General features: G+C 43.7%; 1 protein-coding gene across 1 annotated transcript in view; it reads left to right on the plus strand.

The window, feature by feature from the left end:
• Positions 1 to 18,139, plus strand: part of LOC126235848 (brefeldin A-inhibited guanine nucleotide-exchange protein 3) — a 327,111-nt gene that overhangs the window by 123,856 nt on the left and 185,116 nt on the right. Inside the window, exon 11 of the mRNA XM_049944714.1 lies at positions 11,261 to 11,531. Coding sequence (XP_049800671.1) covers positions 11,261 to 11,531 — 271 coding nt within the window. The remainder of the gene's footprint in view (positions 1 to 11,260; positions 11,532 to 18,139) is intronic.

Raw genomic sequence — 18,139 nt, forward strand, 5'->3', positions numbered from 1 at the left:
CCTGCCAATCTCAGCTTATCCAAAGACAGGCAGTACTGCAATGCCACTGCACAAGAATCATCAATGAATTCAAAGCCCAGTGACTCGGCAGGAGGCAGTGCTGCCTGGAGTACCCCACAGGTGTCCAGTAGCTGTTTACCATGTACACCTAATTGAGCCTCCTGCAAGGTATTGGGAAGAACATCATTTGCTACAGCATTAAGCTAATGCGATTCTGCAATCTGGCCAACATCATGCACGAATTGGAAAATTGTGCCCCAAATTAGTGAGTCCCCATAAGAGGTAGCACATTAAGGACACTTGAAATCACACTTGTGTGAGAGACCCTGCAAATTGCCAATCCAGGCTGCATATGACTGTCCTGGGCTCTTCTGGTGCAGGCTAAACTGGTACTGTGCCACCACCATATGGGTTTCATGTCCCAAATACTGTGTCAGCAACTGACAAAGCCTGTCAAAGGGGAGCTTCTCAGGCTCAGTAGAGGGCTTCACATTTTTGACAACTTTGTATAAACCCATTTTACTAGGCAACAAGATGGTGACCTTAGCAACAGGGTGATGATATGGCAGTGCAGCAAGAACTGGTGTTGGTAATTCTCCCACCTTACCTGAGACTCATCGAAACTGGCAGAAGTGTCAGGGATGATGGGGGAGAGAACATGGTGGTCCAAAATTAACATTAGGAAAAGGGAAAAAGAAATAGTGGTTTCACAAACATAAGAGCATATTTCATTGCTATTTTAGTACCTGCACTTGAGTGATGATGCTGCTACACTACATGGTCAGTGCAGGTGCTTCATGGGCTGATGGTAGCTCAGTAATAGCCTGGGAACAGAACCCCAAGAGAATAAATGACAACACCTCATGTGAGTCAATCTTTGGGGAGCAGAAAATTCAAAAACTCATAGAGACATGTACAGGGATAACTCATCACACAGCTGGTGTGGGCTGCTGTCAACTGATCACTTGGCAACAACATTAGACACAATGGGCAAGGTGAGGTCCACGGTAGTTTAACTCCGTGTAAGATCTGGCCTGTCTGGCTTACTGCCGCCCACAGGTGAACACCTCTATCAGTGGGTCTGTACATACTCTGCATCACTTGCACTGTCCATGGCAGGTTTCAGCACTATTTTGCTGTGCCAAATATATCAGCTCATTTTTTCTGAGAAAAAATAATTATCCCTCAATGCAACCAACCATCAAACAACACCACTCTGGGCTGGCACATACCTTTTCCATCACAGTATGCAGATTGTTTGTGCGCCAGATGTGAACATTGTGCTTTTTATCTTACCACACATATGGAATGTTGCTTCATCAGAAAAATGCTAGGTTGTTTAGAAATTTTCCATCCTCCTCTAAATGGTGAAAGAAGTCCACTGTGAATTGCATACACTGTAACTTGTCATCTGCTTCCAGTTTATTCAACAATTGCAATTAGTACATGTACATATGTAAACATTTCTGAAGGACTCAGTGCATGGTTGCCACAGGAACATGCAGCTCCTACGATGCCCTCTGAACAGACTTCTGCGGTGAATGTTGAAAAGCCAATCATATTCATTTTTCTTGGCTTCACTTGCCCCAGTTCATCAGGTATGATGTTGCACATCAGTGCTTCATATCTGCATAACCCCCCCCCCCCCCCCCTGCGGCTCCGGGGGTTATAATTGGCCCGAGGTATTCCTGCCTGTTGTACAAGGTGACAAAAAGGAGTTTCACACATTTCGGCCTTTATGTGATGGTATCCTGTAGGGTTTGACCTCCATTCTTCAAAATTTTCCCGAAGAGCAAGCCAATTGGGGAAGGGTGCCTTACAAGGTGCATCGTGTCCATCGTGCATTGAGATCTTTAGCCCACTTTCTCATTGTCACATTGCAGTACTACCCATTCTCCATCTCTTGGGTGAGGACACTTTCCTGGGTGCGTTTTCCACCATGCACTATGCAGTGCCGACTTCTGCTTCGATAATGACCATGGACTTCTTTGCACATGATATCCAGCACAGTAGCCAGTCCTTTGTGGTGGGGCCGCCATGTACCCTGTTGGCTGTAGCCCCCTGACCACACAGGGATCGCTCTGCTGATGCCTGCGCCATTAACTCCCCATGTATGCCAAGGGGTAGATGCCCATTCCCCTGGGGCATTGGGACTCCCGGCAATGGCCATCCTGCCAGGTGGCCTTTGCTGCAGCTGGGTGGCACCTGTGGGGAGGGCCCCTGGATGGAGTGGGTGGCATCAGGGTGGATGACATGCGATGAAGCGTAGTTCGTCATCTCTTGCTGGTGGTGAAACACCAGCAGTCTCTAAGCTATCACGAGCTCAATTCAACGCACAGAAATACGACCCCAAATCATTCCCCTCCCTGGCCACACCATGGGAGGAGCGTCAGGCTAAGGATGGCAGTGGATCTTATTCGCCCCAGTACCTTGTATGTTCGAGAGCTGATTGGGAATCTTTCATGATGATGAAGCCTCAGTTTTTTTTGAGCATTTAGAGGACAAGTTCGGGGAGGTGGAGGGCTTGTCCAAACTGAGATCTGGGTCAGTCCTGATCAAAACAGCATCCTCTGCCCAGTCACGGGAGTTACTCGTTTGTGACAAGCTGGGGGATATTTCTGTAACCATCACACCCCATAAGAGCTTAAATATGGTCCAGGTATCATATTTCACAGAGACCTTCTTTTGCAGTCCGACGATGAGCTGCATGCCAATTTAGTGCAGCGAGGTGTACATTTCATCCGGCATGTCCACCGGGGTCCGAAGGATAATCAGGTTGCCACCAGTGCCTTCATCTTGGCCTTTGAAGGTGACACATTGCCCAAGAAGGTCAAGGTGATGGTCTACCGGTGTGATGTAAAGCCCTATATCCCTCCCCCAATGCACTTTAAGTGCCGGAATTTCGGCCATATGTCCTCCCGCTGTACTTCCAGCATCACACCCATCACATCCCAATACTCCATGTGCCCCGCCTGGGATATGTGTCAACTGTGGAGAGTACCATTCGCCTTGTTCGCCTGACTGCAGGATTCTCCAGAAAGAAACGAAAATCATTGAGTACAAGACCCTGGACAGACTAACCTACACTGAGACCAAGAGAAAATTTGAATGCCTGCATCCTGTGCGTACGCCGCTGCTACAACAGTTCTGGCACCATCAGCTCTGCCAACCCAGGTCACCTCTCAGAGCCGGAAGACTACACCTGCGCCCTTGATGGTGGGGGGTATTTCCCTCCCTGTTGCTCCTGCACCACCTACTTCAGGAGCAACACCCCCCCAACCATCGGGGACATCTGTCCCCACTTCTAAACCGAGAAGCGTAAGTCTTCTTTGGCTTCTCTCGCTGGGAAGGGGTCCCTTGGGTCACTCCCTTCCCAGGTTTCTTCTAGTGGGAAAGATGACACCCGCCAGTGGCAGAAGAGCCCAAAAGCAGCTGCTTGTACAGCTTCACGCTCATCCTCGGTCCTGGAGCTGAGCCAGTGAAGTCCTCCCAGCCAGGGAAACTCAAGGAGCAGCAAGAGAAATCCAAAAATAAAACCCCTAAGACCAAGGAAATTATGGTGACACCCACACCACAGCTACCTACAAGCTCTGTGGCTGAGGATGGGGTGGAGATTTTGGCATCCGCTGAGGATCTAGATCTCGCCAGACCCTCAGACACAATGGATATAGACTGCTCAGGCAATAAATCGATGGCAGTAGATGACTCTGAGGCGTAAACTGCCTCATTGAATGTTCCATTCCTTCCCAGTATCACGATGTCATCCTCCAGTGGAATTGCGGCGGCTTTTTCCACAGCCTGGCTGAGCTACGGCATCTGTAAAGCCTTACACCTGCTATCTTCATTGCCCTCCAGGAAAACTGGTTCCCAGCAATGCGGACCCCTGCTCTCCGTGGCTATAAAGGATATGTCAGGAACTGTAGCGACTATAATCGAGTGTCAGGTGGAGTTTGTGTTTGTGTCCTAAACTCGGTCTGTAGTGAACATGTGCCCCTTCAAACCCCTCTTGAAGCTGTGACTGTCAGAATAAGGATGACACAGGAAATATCTATCTTCATTGTATATCTTCCTCCAGATGGTGCAGTACCCCTGAATGTATTAGCTGCACTGATTGATCAACTCCCTAAACCTATCCGACTTCTGGGAGATTTTAATGCCCATGATCCCTTTTGGGATGGTACCATGCTTACTGGCCAAGGCAGAGATGTCAAAACTTTACTGACGCAATTTGACCTCGGCCTCTTAAATACTGGGGCCGCCACACACTTCAGTGTGGCTCATGGTAGTTACTCGGCCATTGATTTATCAATTTGCAGTCCAGGACTTCTCCCATCTATCCACTGGAGAGCACATGACGACCTGTGGGGTAGTGACCATTTCCCATCTTCCTGTCACTGCCCCAGCGTCAGGCACACAGACGCCTGCCCAGATGGGCACCTCATAGCTTTAAAATGGCTCCGTGCCCGTGTTTGCTACCTTATCAAACACTGGACCACACGTCACTTTCCCAAGTCTGGGCAAAGATCAAACGTCTTCTCTGGTACCAGGCACCAATAGCTGTCCCCGGTGTTACCATAAATGGCTAGTTATGTACCGACACAAACATGATTGCCGAGCATTTTACTGAGCACTTTGCTCGAGCCTCTGTGTCAGGGAATTACCCCCCAGCCTTTTGCACACTCAAACAGCGGCTGGAAGGGAACGTCCTCTCATTTGCTACACACTGCAGTGAATCCTATAATGCCCCATTTACAGAGTGGGAGCTCCACAGTGCCCTTGCACATTGCCCCAGCACAGTCCCTGGACCTGATCGCATCCACAGCCAGATGATTAAACATCTCTCATCTGACTACAAGCGACACCTTCTCGTCATTTTCAACTGGATCTGGTGCGATGGCGTCTTTCCATCACAGTGGTGGGAGAGCACCATCATTCAGGTGCTCAAACCCAGTAAAAACCCGCTTGATGTGGATAGCTATTGGCCCATCAGCCTCACCAACGTTCTTTGTAAGCTGCTGGAACATATGGTATGTCGGCAGTTGGGTTGGGTCCTGGAGTCACGTGGCTTGCTGGCTCCATGTCAGGGCGGCTTCTGCCAGGGTTGCTCTACCTCTGATAATCTTGTGTCCATTGAGTCTGCCATCCAAACAGCCTTTTCCAGATGGCAACACGTGATTGCTGTCTTTTTTGACTTACGTAAAGCATACAACACAACTTGGTGACATCATATCCTTGCCACGTTGTATGAGTGGGGTCTCTGGGGACCACTCCCGATTTGTATCCAAAACTTCCTGTCGCTCCGTACTTTCTGTGTCCAAGTTAGTGACTCCCATAGTTCCATCCATATCCAGGAGAATGGAGTCCTGCAGGGCTCTGTATTGAGTGTCTCTCGATTTTTAGTGGCCATTAACGGTCTGGCAGCAGCTGTCGGTCCCTCCATCTCACTGTCTCTGTATGCAGATGACTTCTGCATTTCATACTGCTGCTCCAGTACTGTTGTTGCTGAGCAGCGCCTCCAGAGAGCCATCCACAAGGCACAGTCATGGGCTCTAGCCCACAGCTTCCAGTTTTCAGCCGAAAAGTCGTGTGTCATGCACTTCTGTCAGCGTCGTACCATTCATCCGGAACCCACACTTTATCTTATTGACGATCCACTCATTGTAGTGGAGACTTATCAGTTCCTAGGACTGGTTTTCGATGCTCGTTTGACTTGGCTCCCTCATCTTCATCAGCTTAAGCAGTAGTGCTGACAGCACCTCAATGTCCTCCATTGCTTGAGCAACACCAATTGGGGTGCAGATCGCTGTATGCTGCTGCAGCTCTACAGAGCCCTTGTCCAATCCAGAATTGACTATGGGCGTGTGGTTTATGGTTCGGCAGCGCCTTCAGCATTGCATTTACTCGACCCTGTGCACCACTGTGGGGTTTGATTAGTGACAGGAGCTTTTAGGACGAGTCCGGTGACCAGCGTACTGGTGGAGGCTGGTGTCCCTCCACTGCAGATCAGACGTGTGCAGCTGCTCGCCAGTCCCACAGCACACATTCATAGTTCCTCTGAGCATCCAAATTACTGTCTCCTTTTCCCACCTGCAGCAGTCCATCTCCTGCATCGGCGGCCCAGATCGGGGCTAACGATTGCGGTTCGCGTGCGGTCCCTTCTCTCGGAATTTGAGTCCTTCCCTTTACCACCTCTACTTGCAGTCCGTTCACGTACACCTCCATGGTGTTTGCCTCGGCCGCAGCTTTGTCTGGACCTTTTGCATGGCCCTAAGGACTCTGTTAATCCCACAGCTCTCCTCTATCACTTCCTCTCGATTCTTGACGTGTTCCAGGGCTCTGAGGCGGTTTACACAGCTCAATGGCTGATGGTCACGTAGGCTTCGCATCTGTTCATGGAGGACATGTTAAGCAGCACTCCTTGCCTGTTGGCTGCAGTGTTTTCACTGCAGAGCTGACAGGCATATCTCATGCTCTTGAGTACATCCGCTCATGCCCTGGCGAGTCATTTCTCCTGTGTATTGACTCATTAAGCAGCTTACAAACTATCGATCAGTGGTACCCTTGCCACCCTCTGGTAGTGTCCATTCATGAGTCCATCTATGCCCTGGAACAGTCCCACCATTCCGTGATGTTTGTGTGGAACCCCAGGACACGTCAAAATCCCTGGCAACGAACTTGCCGGCAGGCTGGCCAAACAGGCAACGCGGAAACCACTTCTGGAAATAGGCATCTCCGAAGCCGAGCTGCGTTCTTTCTTACACCGCAAGGTTTTTCGGCTTTGGGAGACGGAGTGGCATAACAGCACACATAACAAACTGTGTGTCATTAAGGAGACTATGAATGTGTGGAAGTCTTCCATGCAGGCCTCTCGCAGGGAATCAGTTGTCCTCTGCTGGCTCCGCATTGGCCATACGTGGCTGATGCATGGTTACCTACTCCATCGTGAGGACCCACCTCAGTGTCGCTGTGGCCCCCAAATGACAGTCGTCCACCTCTTGCTGGACTGCCCACTTTTAGCCGCTCTGCGGCAGACTTTTGACTTTCCCAGCACCCTGCCTTTGGTGTTGGGCGACAATGCCTCCACAGCAGCTTTAGTTTTATGTTTTATCCATGAGAGAGGGTTTTACACTTCTATGTAGGTTTTAGCGCATATCCTTTGTCCCTCTGTGCCCTCCTCCCTAGTGGCTTTAGGGTGGAGGTTTTAATGTGTTGCAGAGTGGCTGGCTTTCCCTTTTTATTCTCGTGGTTGGCCAGCCACTGTAATCTGCTTTCATGTTTTACTCGCTTCTGTTTATAGCATCTCTCTCTTGTTTTCTTGTACTCTTTTGTTCCTTTTAAAGTGCGCGTCATTTACGACGGTGGCTGAGTTTAGGTTTGTTCTGTGCATCTGACGTCACAAAACACAGTCAGCCAATGAACTGAGAACGACGTTGCCAGAGCTCGGCTGCAGTGCAGGGCACGGACGAGTGCCTTCAGTCATAAATAAAGTAATTGAACAAAAGCAGTGTCTTAATAGCAGACTTTCTATAAAAGAAAGTTTGGAAAAAGCATTCTTTATACCAATTGCTTCATATTCTAGTAATTAATTAAACCAAACAAGCAATAAGCCTTCTAATTCAGGCGGTAGCAAGGAAATTCATTCTTGCTAACCGCTTTTTCGCAATAAAGAACGGTGGTAATTGTTTATTTCCTTTTGTACTTCGACGAAACGTGAGTAATTCATAATCATACCAACAGTGTTTGTCGGTATTTTGCGTGATGTTTTAAAGTCGTCCAGGCATTTCATTGAATGACGAGCTGTGTTAGTGTAATGGTTAAGGTGCTTGGCTGTTAAGCTAAAAGATGTGAGTTCAAACCTTGTTCAATGCTTAATATTTTCTTTATTTAAAAACAATATCGAAGTGTCTTACTTCATGAATTTTATTCGTTTGAATGTAATTTTTTGAAATTTCTAGTGGCAACTAAAATCAACCATAGGGAAAGTATACGCTGTGGACTTTGACCCCTGCAAACTCTTCAAAATTTCGTGCAATGGTTTACTACATTTAATGCTGCACAATAACTGCATTGAACATCGAAACAAAATTAAGTCATTTATGGGGGGAAGGTATCAGTCAAGAAGATGTGTAAAAATCAAATTTTTGGGCCAAATAGTTTTTGTGAAATTGAATGATAAGTGTGTCAAAGCAGTCGGAACACTATGTGTCTGCTCAGGCGAGCAGTGCTGTGAATGCGGGGAGCATGTCTCTGTAGCAGCGAAAGTGTTAATGCGGCCGTAGTGGCTTTACTTCATAAACTGCGCGCTCCCCCCCTAAACATAAGTTTGCGAACTATACTATACTATGGCGCTGCTTCTCTTTGCACATGCAACTGGCAACGCAGGAATCTCCCGCGTCTGGGCGGGCATGTGCGAGCCGCCAAGATAAAAGAATTGAACTATAGTATTCGTCGCCTTCCCTTCGTTCTTGTGGCTTGTCCTTTCTTTCCGTTTTGTGTTATACGTTTTGTCCATTTAATTCTCACCCTTGTGGCATTGATTTATTAGGAACAAGGAACCGATGACCTCATATTTTGGTCCCTTCTCTCTCTTTAAACCAACCAACAAGTAAAGCTTTTGGCCTGTAAGGCCTTCTTCAGAAATAGATGAATAGATGACACACACTCACACACACACACACACACACACACACACACACACACACACACGACTGCAGTCTCAGGCAACTGTAGCCACACTGCGAGCAGCAACACCAGTGTACGATGGGAGTGATGACTTGGTGGGGGTGAGGAGGCGGCTGGGTGGGGAGGGGGAGAGATAGTTATGTAGGGTGGCGAACAGTGCATTGCTGCTGGGGAGCATGCAGGGATGAGGTGGAGAGAGGGTAGGACAGCTATGTGCAGTTGGGAGGTTAGACAGTGGGCAGGGGAGTAGGAGGGAAAGGGAGGGGGGGGGGGGCAGCGGAAAAGGAGAGAAATAAAAGGACTGGGTGTGATGGTGATGGGAACAGGAGGCTGGATGGGTGAGGACAACAACTAATGAAGATTGAGGCCAGGAGGAAGTATCCATATGGCACAGGCTGTGAAACAGTCATTGAAATGAAGGATGTCGTGTTTTGGCAGCGCACTCAGCAACCGGGTGGTCCACTTGTTTCTTGGCCACAGTTTGTGTTTGTCGGTGGCCGTTCATGAGGACAGACAGCTTGCTGGTTGTCATGCCCACATTGAATGCAGCACAGTGGCTGCAGCTTAGCTTGTAGATCACGCAACTGGTTTCACAGGTAGCCCTGCCTTTGATGGGATAGGTGATGTTTGTGACTGGTCTGGAGTAGATGGTGGTGGTGGGAGAATGTATGGGACAGGTCTCACATCTAGGTCTATTACAGGGGTAGAAGCCATGAGGCAAGGGGCTGCAAAGAGGGGTTATGTATGGATGGAAGAGTATATTGTGTAGGTTCGATGGATGGCAGATGGACAATAGTATCCCTCCCCCTCCCTGCCCCAGTCTCCTTCTTACCGCCACCCAGTTACCACTCCCATCCTGCACTGATGCTGCTGCTCGCAGTGTGGCTACAATTGCCTGAGACTGCAATCGTGTGTGTGTGTGTGTGTGTGTGTGTGTGTGTGTGTGTTCTGTCTATTTTTGTGGAGGCTTTACAGGTGGAAAGCTTTATTTGTGACAGTCTTTTTGTTGTGCCTATCTGAGACTGATAGCATCCCAGATGGATTCTATCGGGTTCTGATCAGGTGAATTCGCTGCCCATGAATTCACTGTCCTGCTCGTCAAACCACTGTAGCATGATTCTAGCCTTGTGATGTGAACAGTTATCCTGCAGGAAGATGCAATTTCCATTTGGTAAGTTATCAAGTAACAAGAGACGCAGGTGATCCACAATACTGTTCTTGTAGTCCACAGCTGTGATGATGCCTTTGATATCACAGATACCTTGGAAGCCCAGATCAATGTTACTCATAGCATAATACAGCCCCCCAGTGCAGTGGATTGCATTTTTCTAGCAGCTGTTTGCCTGGATAACAGTGTATTTGGACACCAAGAAACATTATTCGTACTACCAGGTGAAATGTTTCCATTGATCCATGGTGAAATCTCAATGATCCCTTGTGTACGGCATAATTGTTGATCAACATGAGAACACACAGGATCATTTGCTGTGGAATCCCATTTGGAACAATATGCACTGGACAGTATGCTCAGAAACACTTGTGCCTTAATTAGTATTGTACTCTGCAATCAGATCTGCCATGAATTGCTGCCTGTCCCGCTTTACAGAGTGAGAAAACCTCTGGCCATATTTTGTGAAGCATGTTTACAGCCAACATCTTGTATCCACTCGTGGATTCACTGTCCTTCAACCACTTTATATAGATGCTCTCAAGAGTAAAATGTGAATAGCCAGCCTGCTTTTTTCTAGATGCTTGTTTCCAAGTGCCAGATCATTATTATCTACCCTTTGTTAAAACTACTTATGTCAGTAGATTTCCCCCATATTGCTGCTAGAATTATGCCCAGTTCGTCACTGCTGCAGTTATATTATTTCCATACAACATCATGTACCTGCAACCCAGGAGCTGACGTTCAGCGTCAAGGTGGGCAGAGGCCATAATGTTTTGTCACATCACTGTACATCTACATATATTTTTCTTTGAAGATAAAAAATGGATGCAGTGCAATTTCTGTGCAGTTCCTTTGAGGTGTGAAGTGTGTAGACAAGTAAGGTCTACGGTACTCATAACTGGATTTTCCTACTTCTTTCAGCCAAAACACAGTTCCTGTTTACAACAATTATTAGACCAGATTACTTTTCACCTTGAATGTAGTGTTTTTGAGTGTTGGGTAGACACACAAATGATACAATATCTGATTAGATAGAGAAAGCTGTTAGAAAGGCAGGTGTATTCCAATGAGTCTGTAACAATTACAGAAATGAACAAAATGGTAGTAGTGATGTAACCGTGTAGAATGTTCTTATGCAAATGTCTGTCACCCATTGTTAAATTTACAATATGGGTGATAGTTTGTTATCATAATCATGGTACATTTTCTAGTCAAGACTTTCAATTGCAATGAGTATTTTCTGTTTACTTTATCACTTTAATCTGTTTCAGCAGTAATGGATATGCTAACCAGGGAATAGTGCTAAGCTTGGAAAATTAAAATAAATTTCGGTATCTCTCTTATTTTCAGTATTGTAACTGCACTTGTTATACATAAGGTTTTCTTTTTCAACTCTTATTCGTGCAGGCCCTCTAACATACCAGTCAATGCTGCGTTTGCCTAAGCCATATCGTGAACGTATTGAGAGGGAACAAGAGTATCTAGCTACACATGACAAGAGTCTTTGTAAAGCTAATAAAATACATAAATGTGATGACCCACAAACTGCTGAAGATGACAGTGACAGCAGTGGCATTGGTGAACAGGGTGATGACTCTCTGCCACGTCCACATTCACAGTGTGGTAGCACTAGTTCAGGGGAAACAGAGGGTCCAGAAGAAGGTTACTGTCATGACCAGAGAGAGGCAAGTGCAGCATACTACTATTTCTGTTTTCCCTTCGTTGCATGCATGAGAATGCTTCTTTATAGCACAAGAAGTTTGTTGTATCACACGGATCTCCAAACATAACATTTTATTTTCTTATAATTTTCTGTTTTGCATCAGTGCAATGACATTAGAGGTAAGTTTGTGTGTTTTTCAGTGTGTTTGTCCTGTTTTCTTAATATAAACTAGTGCTACACTTGACATCTTTCAATATCAGAGTAACTACTACTCTAACAGTTATGAACAAGTGGAAAAATGTGCAGGTGATACCCATATATAAGAAAGGTAAAAGAAGGGGCCTGCATAATTACAGACCAATACCATTAACATAGGTTTCGAACATACTCTGATAGTGAGTTTGAATATAATAAATTTCCTGAAACAAAGATAGGTGAATGACAAGCAATCTTAAAAAAAAGGAAGGTCCCGCATTGAACAGATTTGGAACTTGCAAACACTCGTGAAGATCAGACAGACGAACAACATTGTAGTCACATTCATGGACTTTAAGAAGGCCTATAACTCCATACCCAGGCAGATTCTCTTTGTCACCATAGAAGAATATGGAATGGACAGAAAAACTAGGACACTCATACAACAGACACATGCAGATGCTACATTCAAAATCAAATTAATGGAAAAAATCTCAGACCCATTTGATATACATATAGGAGTCAGACAAGTAGATGGTCTCTTACCACTTTTATTCAGTGTGGTCTTGGACAAAATTATTAAACAATGGGAAAAAATATAAGGAATTCTGTTAGGAACAACATGTGCAAACAATATGATCATAAAATGCCTGAAATTTGCGGATGACCTGGCAGTATTCAGCAACAATAGATGAGAAGCACTGCAATACTTACATGGCATCTCTGCCAAAGCAGGTCTACAGATATCATATGGGGAAACACAATACATGGAAAGAAAGAACAAAAACAAACAAGCCACGTTCACAAAATCCAGAAAGGTTAACAGAGTGGAAAAACTAAAATATTTTGGGGAATATATACAAATAGGAGGATCTGATAAGGCCTCCAACGTAGCAAGAACAGGAAAACTTCAGAAAGCGTACAAAATGGCCTGGACACACTACAATAACAGAAATATTTCAAGACAGGCCAAACGCAGGCACTATAGTACAATTGTACTACCAGAAGCATTCTACGCATCAGAAATAACCACAGGCGGAGCATCAGGCATCACAGAGACAGAAAAAATAGAACATAAATTCCACAGAAAATTTTTGGAGCAGTACACAGAGATGGTAAATGGATTAAAAGACCAACCAAATAATTATATGAAAGTACAGGCACACTCACAGATATGATCAGAAAACACCAACTAACATTCTGTGGACACATACCTAGAATGAACAATAACAGACTCACAAATAGGATTTTTGATGTAATGAACATCCAGCAAAAAAAAAAAAAAAAAAAAAAAAAAAAAATGGTTTCAAGAAATAGAAGAAGACCTAAAACAAGCAGAGATCAGTATTGAAATGATAAATGAAAGAGACAAATTCAGAAAAAATATAAACATGAAATCTGAAGTAAAAGAAAGGAAGAAAAAAGGTAAATTATGGACAGAGCAAAGGAAACAGGAACACAGCCAAAGAATGAAGAGGTACTGGGAAGAGAAAAGAAGGAAATAGGAAAAAAATCAATAATCAAGTAATATTACAAGTTAACCACTGTCCTGGAAGCAAAAAATGTGTAATAATAAATTTCTTTGAGACGGAAAAGCTTCCGTCCACAAATCAGCATGCATTCAGCACACATTTAGAAAGCACCACTTATACAAAACTCAGCTTGCCCGTTTTTCAGATGACATTCCGTAAACCATGGATGAAGGGCAGCAGGCAGATTCCATATCCCTAGATTTCCGGAAAGTGTTTGACACAGTGCCCCACTGCAGACAGTTAATGAAGGTTGGACATATGGAATAAGTTCTTAGATAAGTGAATGGCTCAAGGATTCTTAAGTAACAGAACCTACTACATTGTCCTCGATGATGAGAGTTCATCAGAGATAAGGACAATGTATAAGGTTCTGTTTCTTATCCTGTACATAAATTATATGATGAACAGGGTGGGCAGCAATCTGTGGCTGTTTGCTGGAGGTGCTGTGGTGTATGGGAAGGTATCATGTTGAGCGACTGTAGGAGGATACGTGATCACTTAAACAAATTTTGAGATGGTGTCATGAATGGCAGCTTCCTCTAAATGTAGAATTGTGGATTAGTAGGAAAAACAACCATGTAACATTCAAATACAGCATTAGTAGTGTATCACAGTGTATTAAATATCTGTGTGTTAAGTTGCAGAGTGATATGAAATAGAATGGACATGTAAGGAAGTTAGTGCCGAAGAAGAATTGTTGACTTCAGTTTATTGGGAGAATTTTAGGAAAGTGTATCTCATATGTGAAGGAGACAGTGTCTAGAACACTAGTGTAACCCGTTCTTGAGTACTGCTCAAATCTGTGGGATTCCCGCCAGGTCAAACTACAGGAAGACATTGAAGCAATTCAAAGGTGTGCTGCTGGATTTTTTACCAGTGGGTTCAATCTGTAGAAGGACCACAAAGAGGAAATAAGAGAAATTAGAGCTCATACAGAGGCATATAGATGGCTTGTGTGCTCCATTTGCAAGTGGAATAGGAAAGGATATGGTTAGGGTGGTACAAGATACCCTGTGCCATGCACTGTATATGGTGGCTTGTGAAGTATGTATGTAGATGTAGTTGTAGATGTAGGTGACACTACAATTATTGAATGTCCTTCAGGGAAGCAGTAAACAAAAATTGGGAAAACCGTACAGTCACATGTTGTTGATTGATGCGTACACACAAATACATATAACAGCAAAGAGGCATTAGTAATTCTTCAACTGCTGCTCTTTTTTTTAATTTTAGTACACACTCACATACATGTTTTTAGATGCCTGCAGTTGTATAAGGGTGAGAATATAACAAAAAAGTAATAATAGAGTGATGGTTCAAAAGCTTACATTGTTCCTCTTTAAATATGAATATTATGTTTGTTTTAGCTTTTTACTTTGGTTAGTCTGGACATCTGCTGTAATGAATTTCGTATGTTCTCTCTCAAGATATTTGACTTCTCCTATTTCAGTACTTAATATCCAAGGAATATGACTTGTGTAAATATCTTGAATTCTTCTGTGTTCTCACTCAAGATACTTGACTTCTGCTATTTCAGTACTTAACTATACAGGGGACATGACCTTTGTAAACATCTTGAGTCCTGAAATTAGAATGACATTAATGACTTTTCAGTATCTTCTCCAGACTTGCCATGCCATTAGTGCAACATGTGCTTTGACTCTGTGGGGCACCGTGTTACTCCAGTTTGGGGGGCCAACTCAAGGAGAAAACACAAAGCCCATGGAGGTACACAACTGGTGGTAACAGTGTGATTGCTGTTCCACCTTGCACACATGCAACATCCACCTATCACATGCAAAACCTCCAAACAGCTTCTGTTAAAATTACTATATGCACATTGGGTGTTTATCCAGAAAGTGAATGTGGATTTATTTCAAATTAGAGCTGTAATTCTTGGAAATAATCTTCATTGTTTTCCATGATTTTTTCCAAAATGCATTGCTGTACAAATGAAACTGCTTTAGAAGTAGAAGACAATTTTTGTCAAGGAAAATAAGACCAACACATCATAATATGAAGTTCTACCAGTGAGCATTATGATGATTTTGATTGGCAGCACAATAGAATCCTATGAGGAACCATTACAAATGATCCAGGTTTCTTTTCTATGCTTCATAAAACTTTATTTGTACTGACCTTTGGTCTTCCCTTGCTATTTGCTTTGGAGCAATACTCAATAACTCACTGGCTGCATGTGGCCCCTGACACCACATGTGTGCAGCTTGTAGACCTATCACAAAACTACTAGAGGTTTTATTCACTTTTCCTACAAGAAAATACATTTCAAAACAAGCAGTTAGAAACAGGAGCTGGTAGTCCCATTGTGGTCAATGTATTTTATTGTCAATGATTATGCTGCATGACAGTGTTTATATAGCCAGTCTCAATGCAGTGCAGTGATGCCAGTGTTCTTGTGACTCGTACAGTGACACAAAGGCTGGCCTAGCTCTAATGTTATTCGGGAGTTGTCATGCAGCATATGAGGGTTGATTCATAGTGACCTAAAATGCATCTATTCTTCAGGTGTCAGTTTCTTTTCACCAGTTGTTGGTAGCCATCAAGAACACTAGGTGAGTGTTAATCATCACTATTATTACTATATTTGAAATGTTGCGTTGAGCAGTGACCACATCTGTACAGAAAATTCAGGTTGAAATATATGTTTCAACCCATGAAAAATAAGCATGTTTCTGTCCAATATTTCTAACAAGAGGGAAACAGAAAATGAGTAGAGTGTCTTTAATGCACAGTGGACAGGAATATTCATTTTTGTACAATGTAAGAATAACCCACATTCTTTAATTTGTCGAGGTAGAGCGTTTGTTTTGAAGAAATACAATTTAAAGAGACTTCACAAATTTCTACATATGAAAAGGTGTTCATCTGTTGTTATGACAAAATGCAAATCTCATGTGAGAAAGAAAGAAAATAAAGTAAAACTTTGTTTCTTTGTGAGCTACTTGTAATGTTTCTGAGACAATAGACATATTTTGTAGGTCATATATTCTCACAGAGTTGGCAAAAACCTATGTTATTGAAGTCCATTATTGAAAAGGAGTTATCAGCAGTCAAAACAATCTGACAGATCAGTTACAAATAGAGTAGAGGACATAGATAATGAATGAAAACTATGTTTGGAGAAAGTGCTAGTAAATTTATTGTCTTTTCTCTCACTATGGACGAGAGTACAAATGTTTGTAATTTTGCACAATTTGTTATTTTTATTACAGGTATTGACAATAACTTTCTAATAACTGAAGAGTTGCCACTCTTCAATGTGAAGGTTACAACCAGGTCATGATTTATTCGAAAAAGGTGTGCGGCACTATTAAAGAGCTAAAACTGGCATTGTTGTTGTTGTTGTGGTCTTCAGTCCTGAGACTGGTTTGATGCAGCTCTCCATGCTACTCTATCCTGTGCAAGCTTCTTCATCTCCCAGTACCTACTGCAACCTACATCCTTCTGAATCTGCTTAGTGTATTGATCTCTTGGTCTCCCTCTACGATTTTTACCCTCCACGCTGCCCTCCAATGCTAAATTTGTGATCCCTTGATGCCTCAAAACATGTCCTACCAACCGATCCCTTCTTCTAGTCAAGTTGTGCCACAAACTTCTCTTCTCCCCAATCCTATTCAATACCTCCTCATTAGTTACGTGATCTACCCACCTTATCTTCAGCATTCTTCTGTAGCACCACATTTCGAAAGCTTCTATTCTCTTCTTGTCCAAACTGGTTATCGTCCATGTTTCACTTCCATACATGGCTACACTCCATACAAATACTTTCAGAAACGACTTCCTGACACTTAAATCTATACTCGATGTTAACAAATTTCTCTTCTTCAGAAACGATTTCCTTCCCATTGCCAGTCTACATTTTATATCCTCTCTACTTCGACCATCATCAGTTATTTTACTTCCTAAATAGCAAAACTCCTTTACTACTTTAAGTGTCTCATTTCCTAATCTAATCCCCTCAGCATCACCCGATTTAATTTGACTACATTCCATTATCCTCGTTTTGCTTTTGTTGATGTTCATCTTATATCCTCCTTTCAAGACACTGTCCATTCCGTTCAACTGCTCTTCCAAGTCCTTTGCTGTCTCTGACAGAATTACAATGTCATCGGCGAACCTCAAAGTTTTTACTTCTTCTCCATGAATTTTAATACCTACTCCGAATTTTTCTTTTGCTTCCTTTACTGCTTGCTCAATATACAGATTGAATAACATCGGGGAGAGGCTACAACCCTGTCTCACTCCTTTCCCAACCACTGCTTCCCTTTCATGCCCCTCGACTCTTATAACTGCCATCTGGTTTCTGTACAAATTGTAAATAGCCTTTCGCTCCCTGTATTTTACCCCTGCCACCTTCAGAATTTGAAAGAGAGTATTCCAGTTAACGTTGTCAAAAGCTTTCTCTAAGTCTACAAATGCTAGAAACGTAGCTTTGCCTTTGCTTAATCTTTCTTCTAAGATAAGTCGTAAGGTTAGTATTGCCTCACGTGTTCCAACATTTCTACGGAATCCAAACTGATCTTCCCCGAGGTCCGCTTCTACCAGTTTTTCCATTCGTCTGTAAAGAATTCGAGTTAGTATTTTGCAGCTGTGACTTATTAAACTGATAGTTCGGTAATTTTCACATCTGTCAACACCTGCTTTCTTTGGGATTGGAATTATTATATTCTTCTTGAAGTCCGACGGTATTTCGCCTGTCTCATACATCTTGCTCACCAGATGGTAGAGTTCTGTCATGACTGGCTCTCCCAAGGCCATCAGTAGTTCTAATGGAATGTTGTCTACTCCCGGGGCCTTGTTTCGACTCAGGTCTTTCAGTGCTCTGTCAAACTCTTCACGCAGTATCTTATCTCCCATTTCATCTTCATCTACATC

The sequence above is a fragment of the Schistocerca nitens genome, chromosome 2 (genome assembly GCF_023898315.1).
Source record: "Schistocerca nitens isolate TAMUIC-IGC-003100 chromosome 2, iqSchNite1.1, whole genome shotgun sequence".
Classification (NCBI taxonomy): domain Eukaryota; kingdom Metazoa; phylum Arthropoda; class Insecta; order Orthoptera; family Acrididae; genus Schistocerca; species Schistocerca nitens.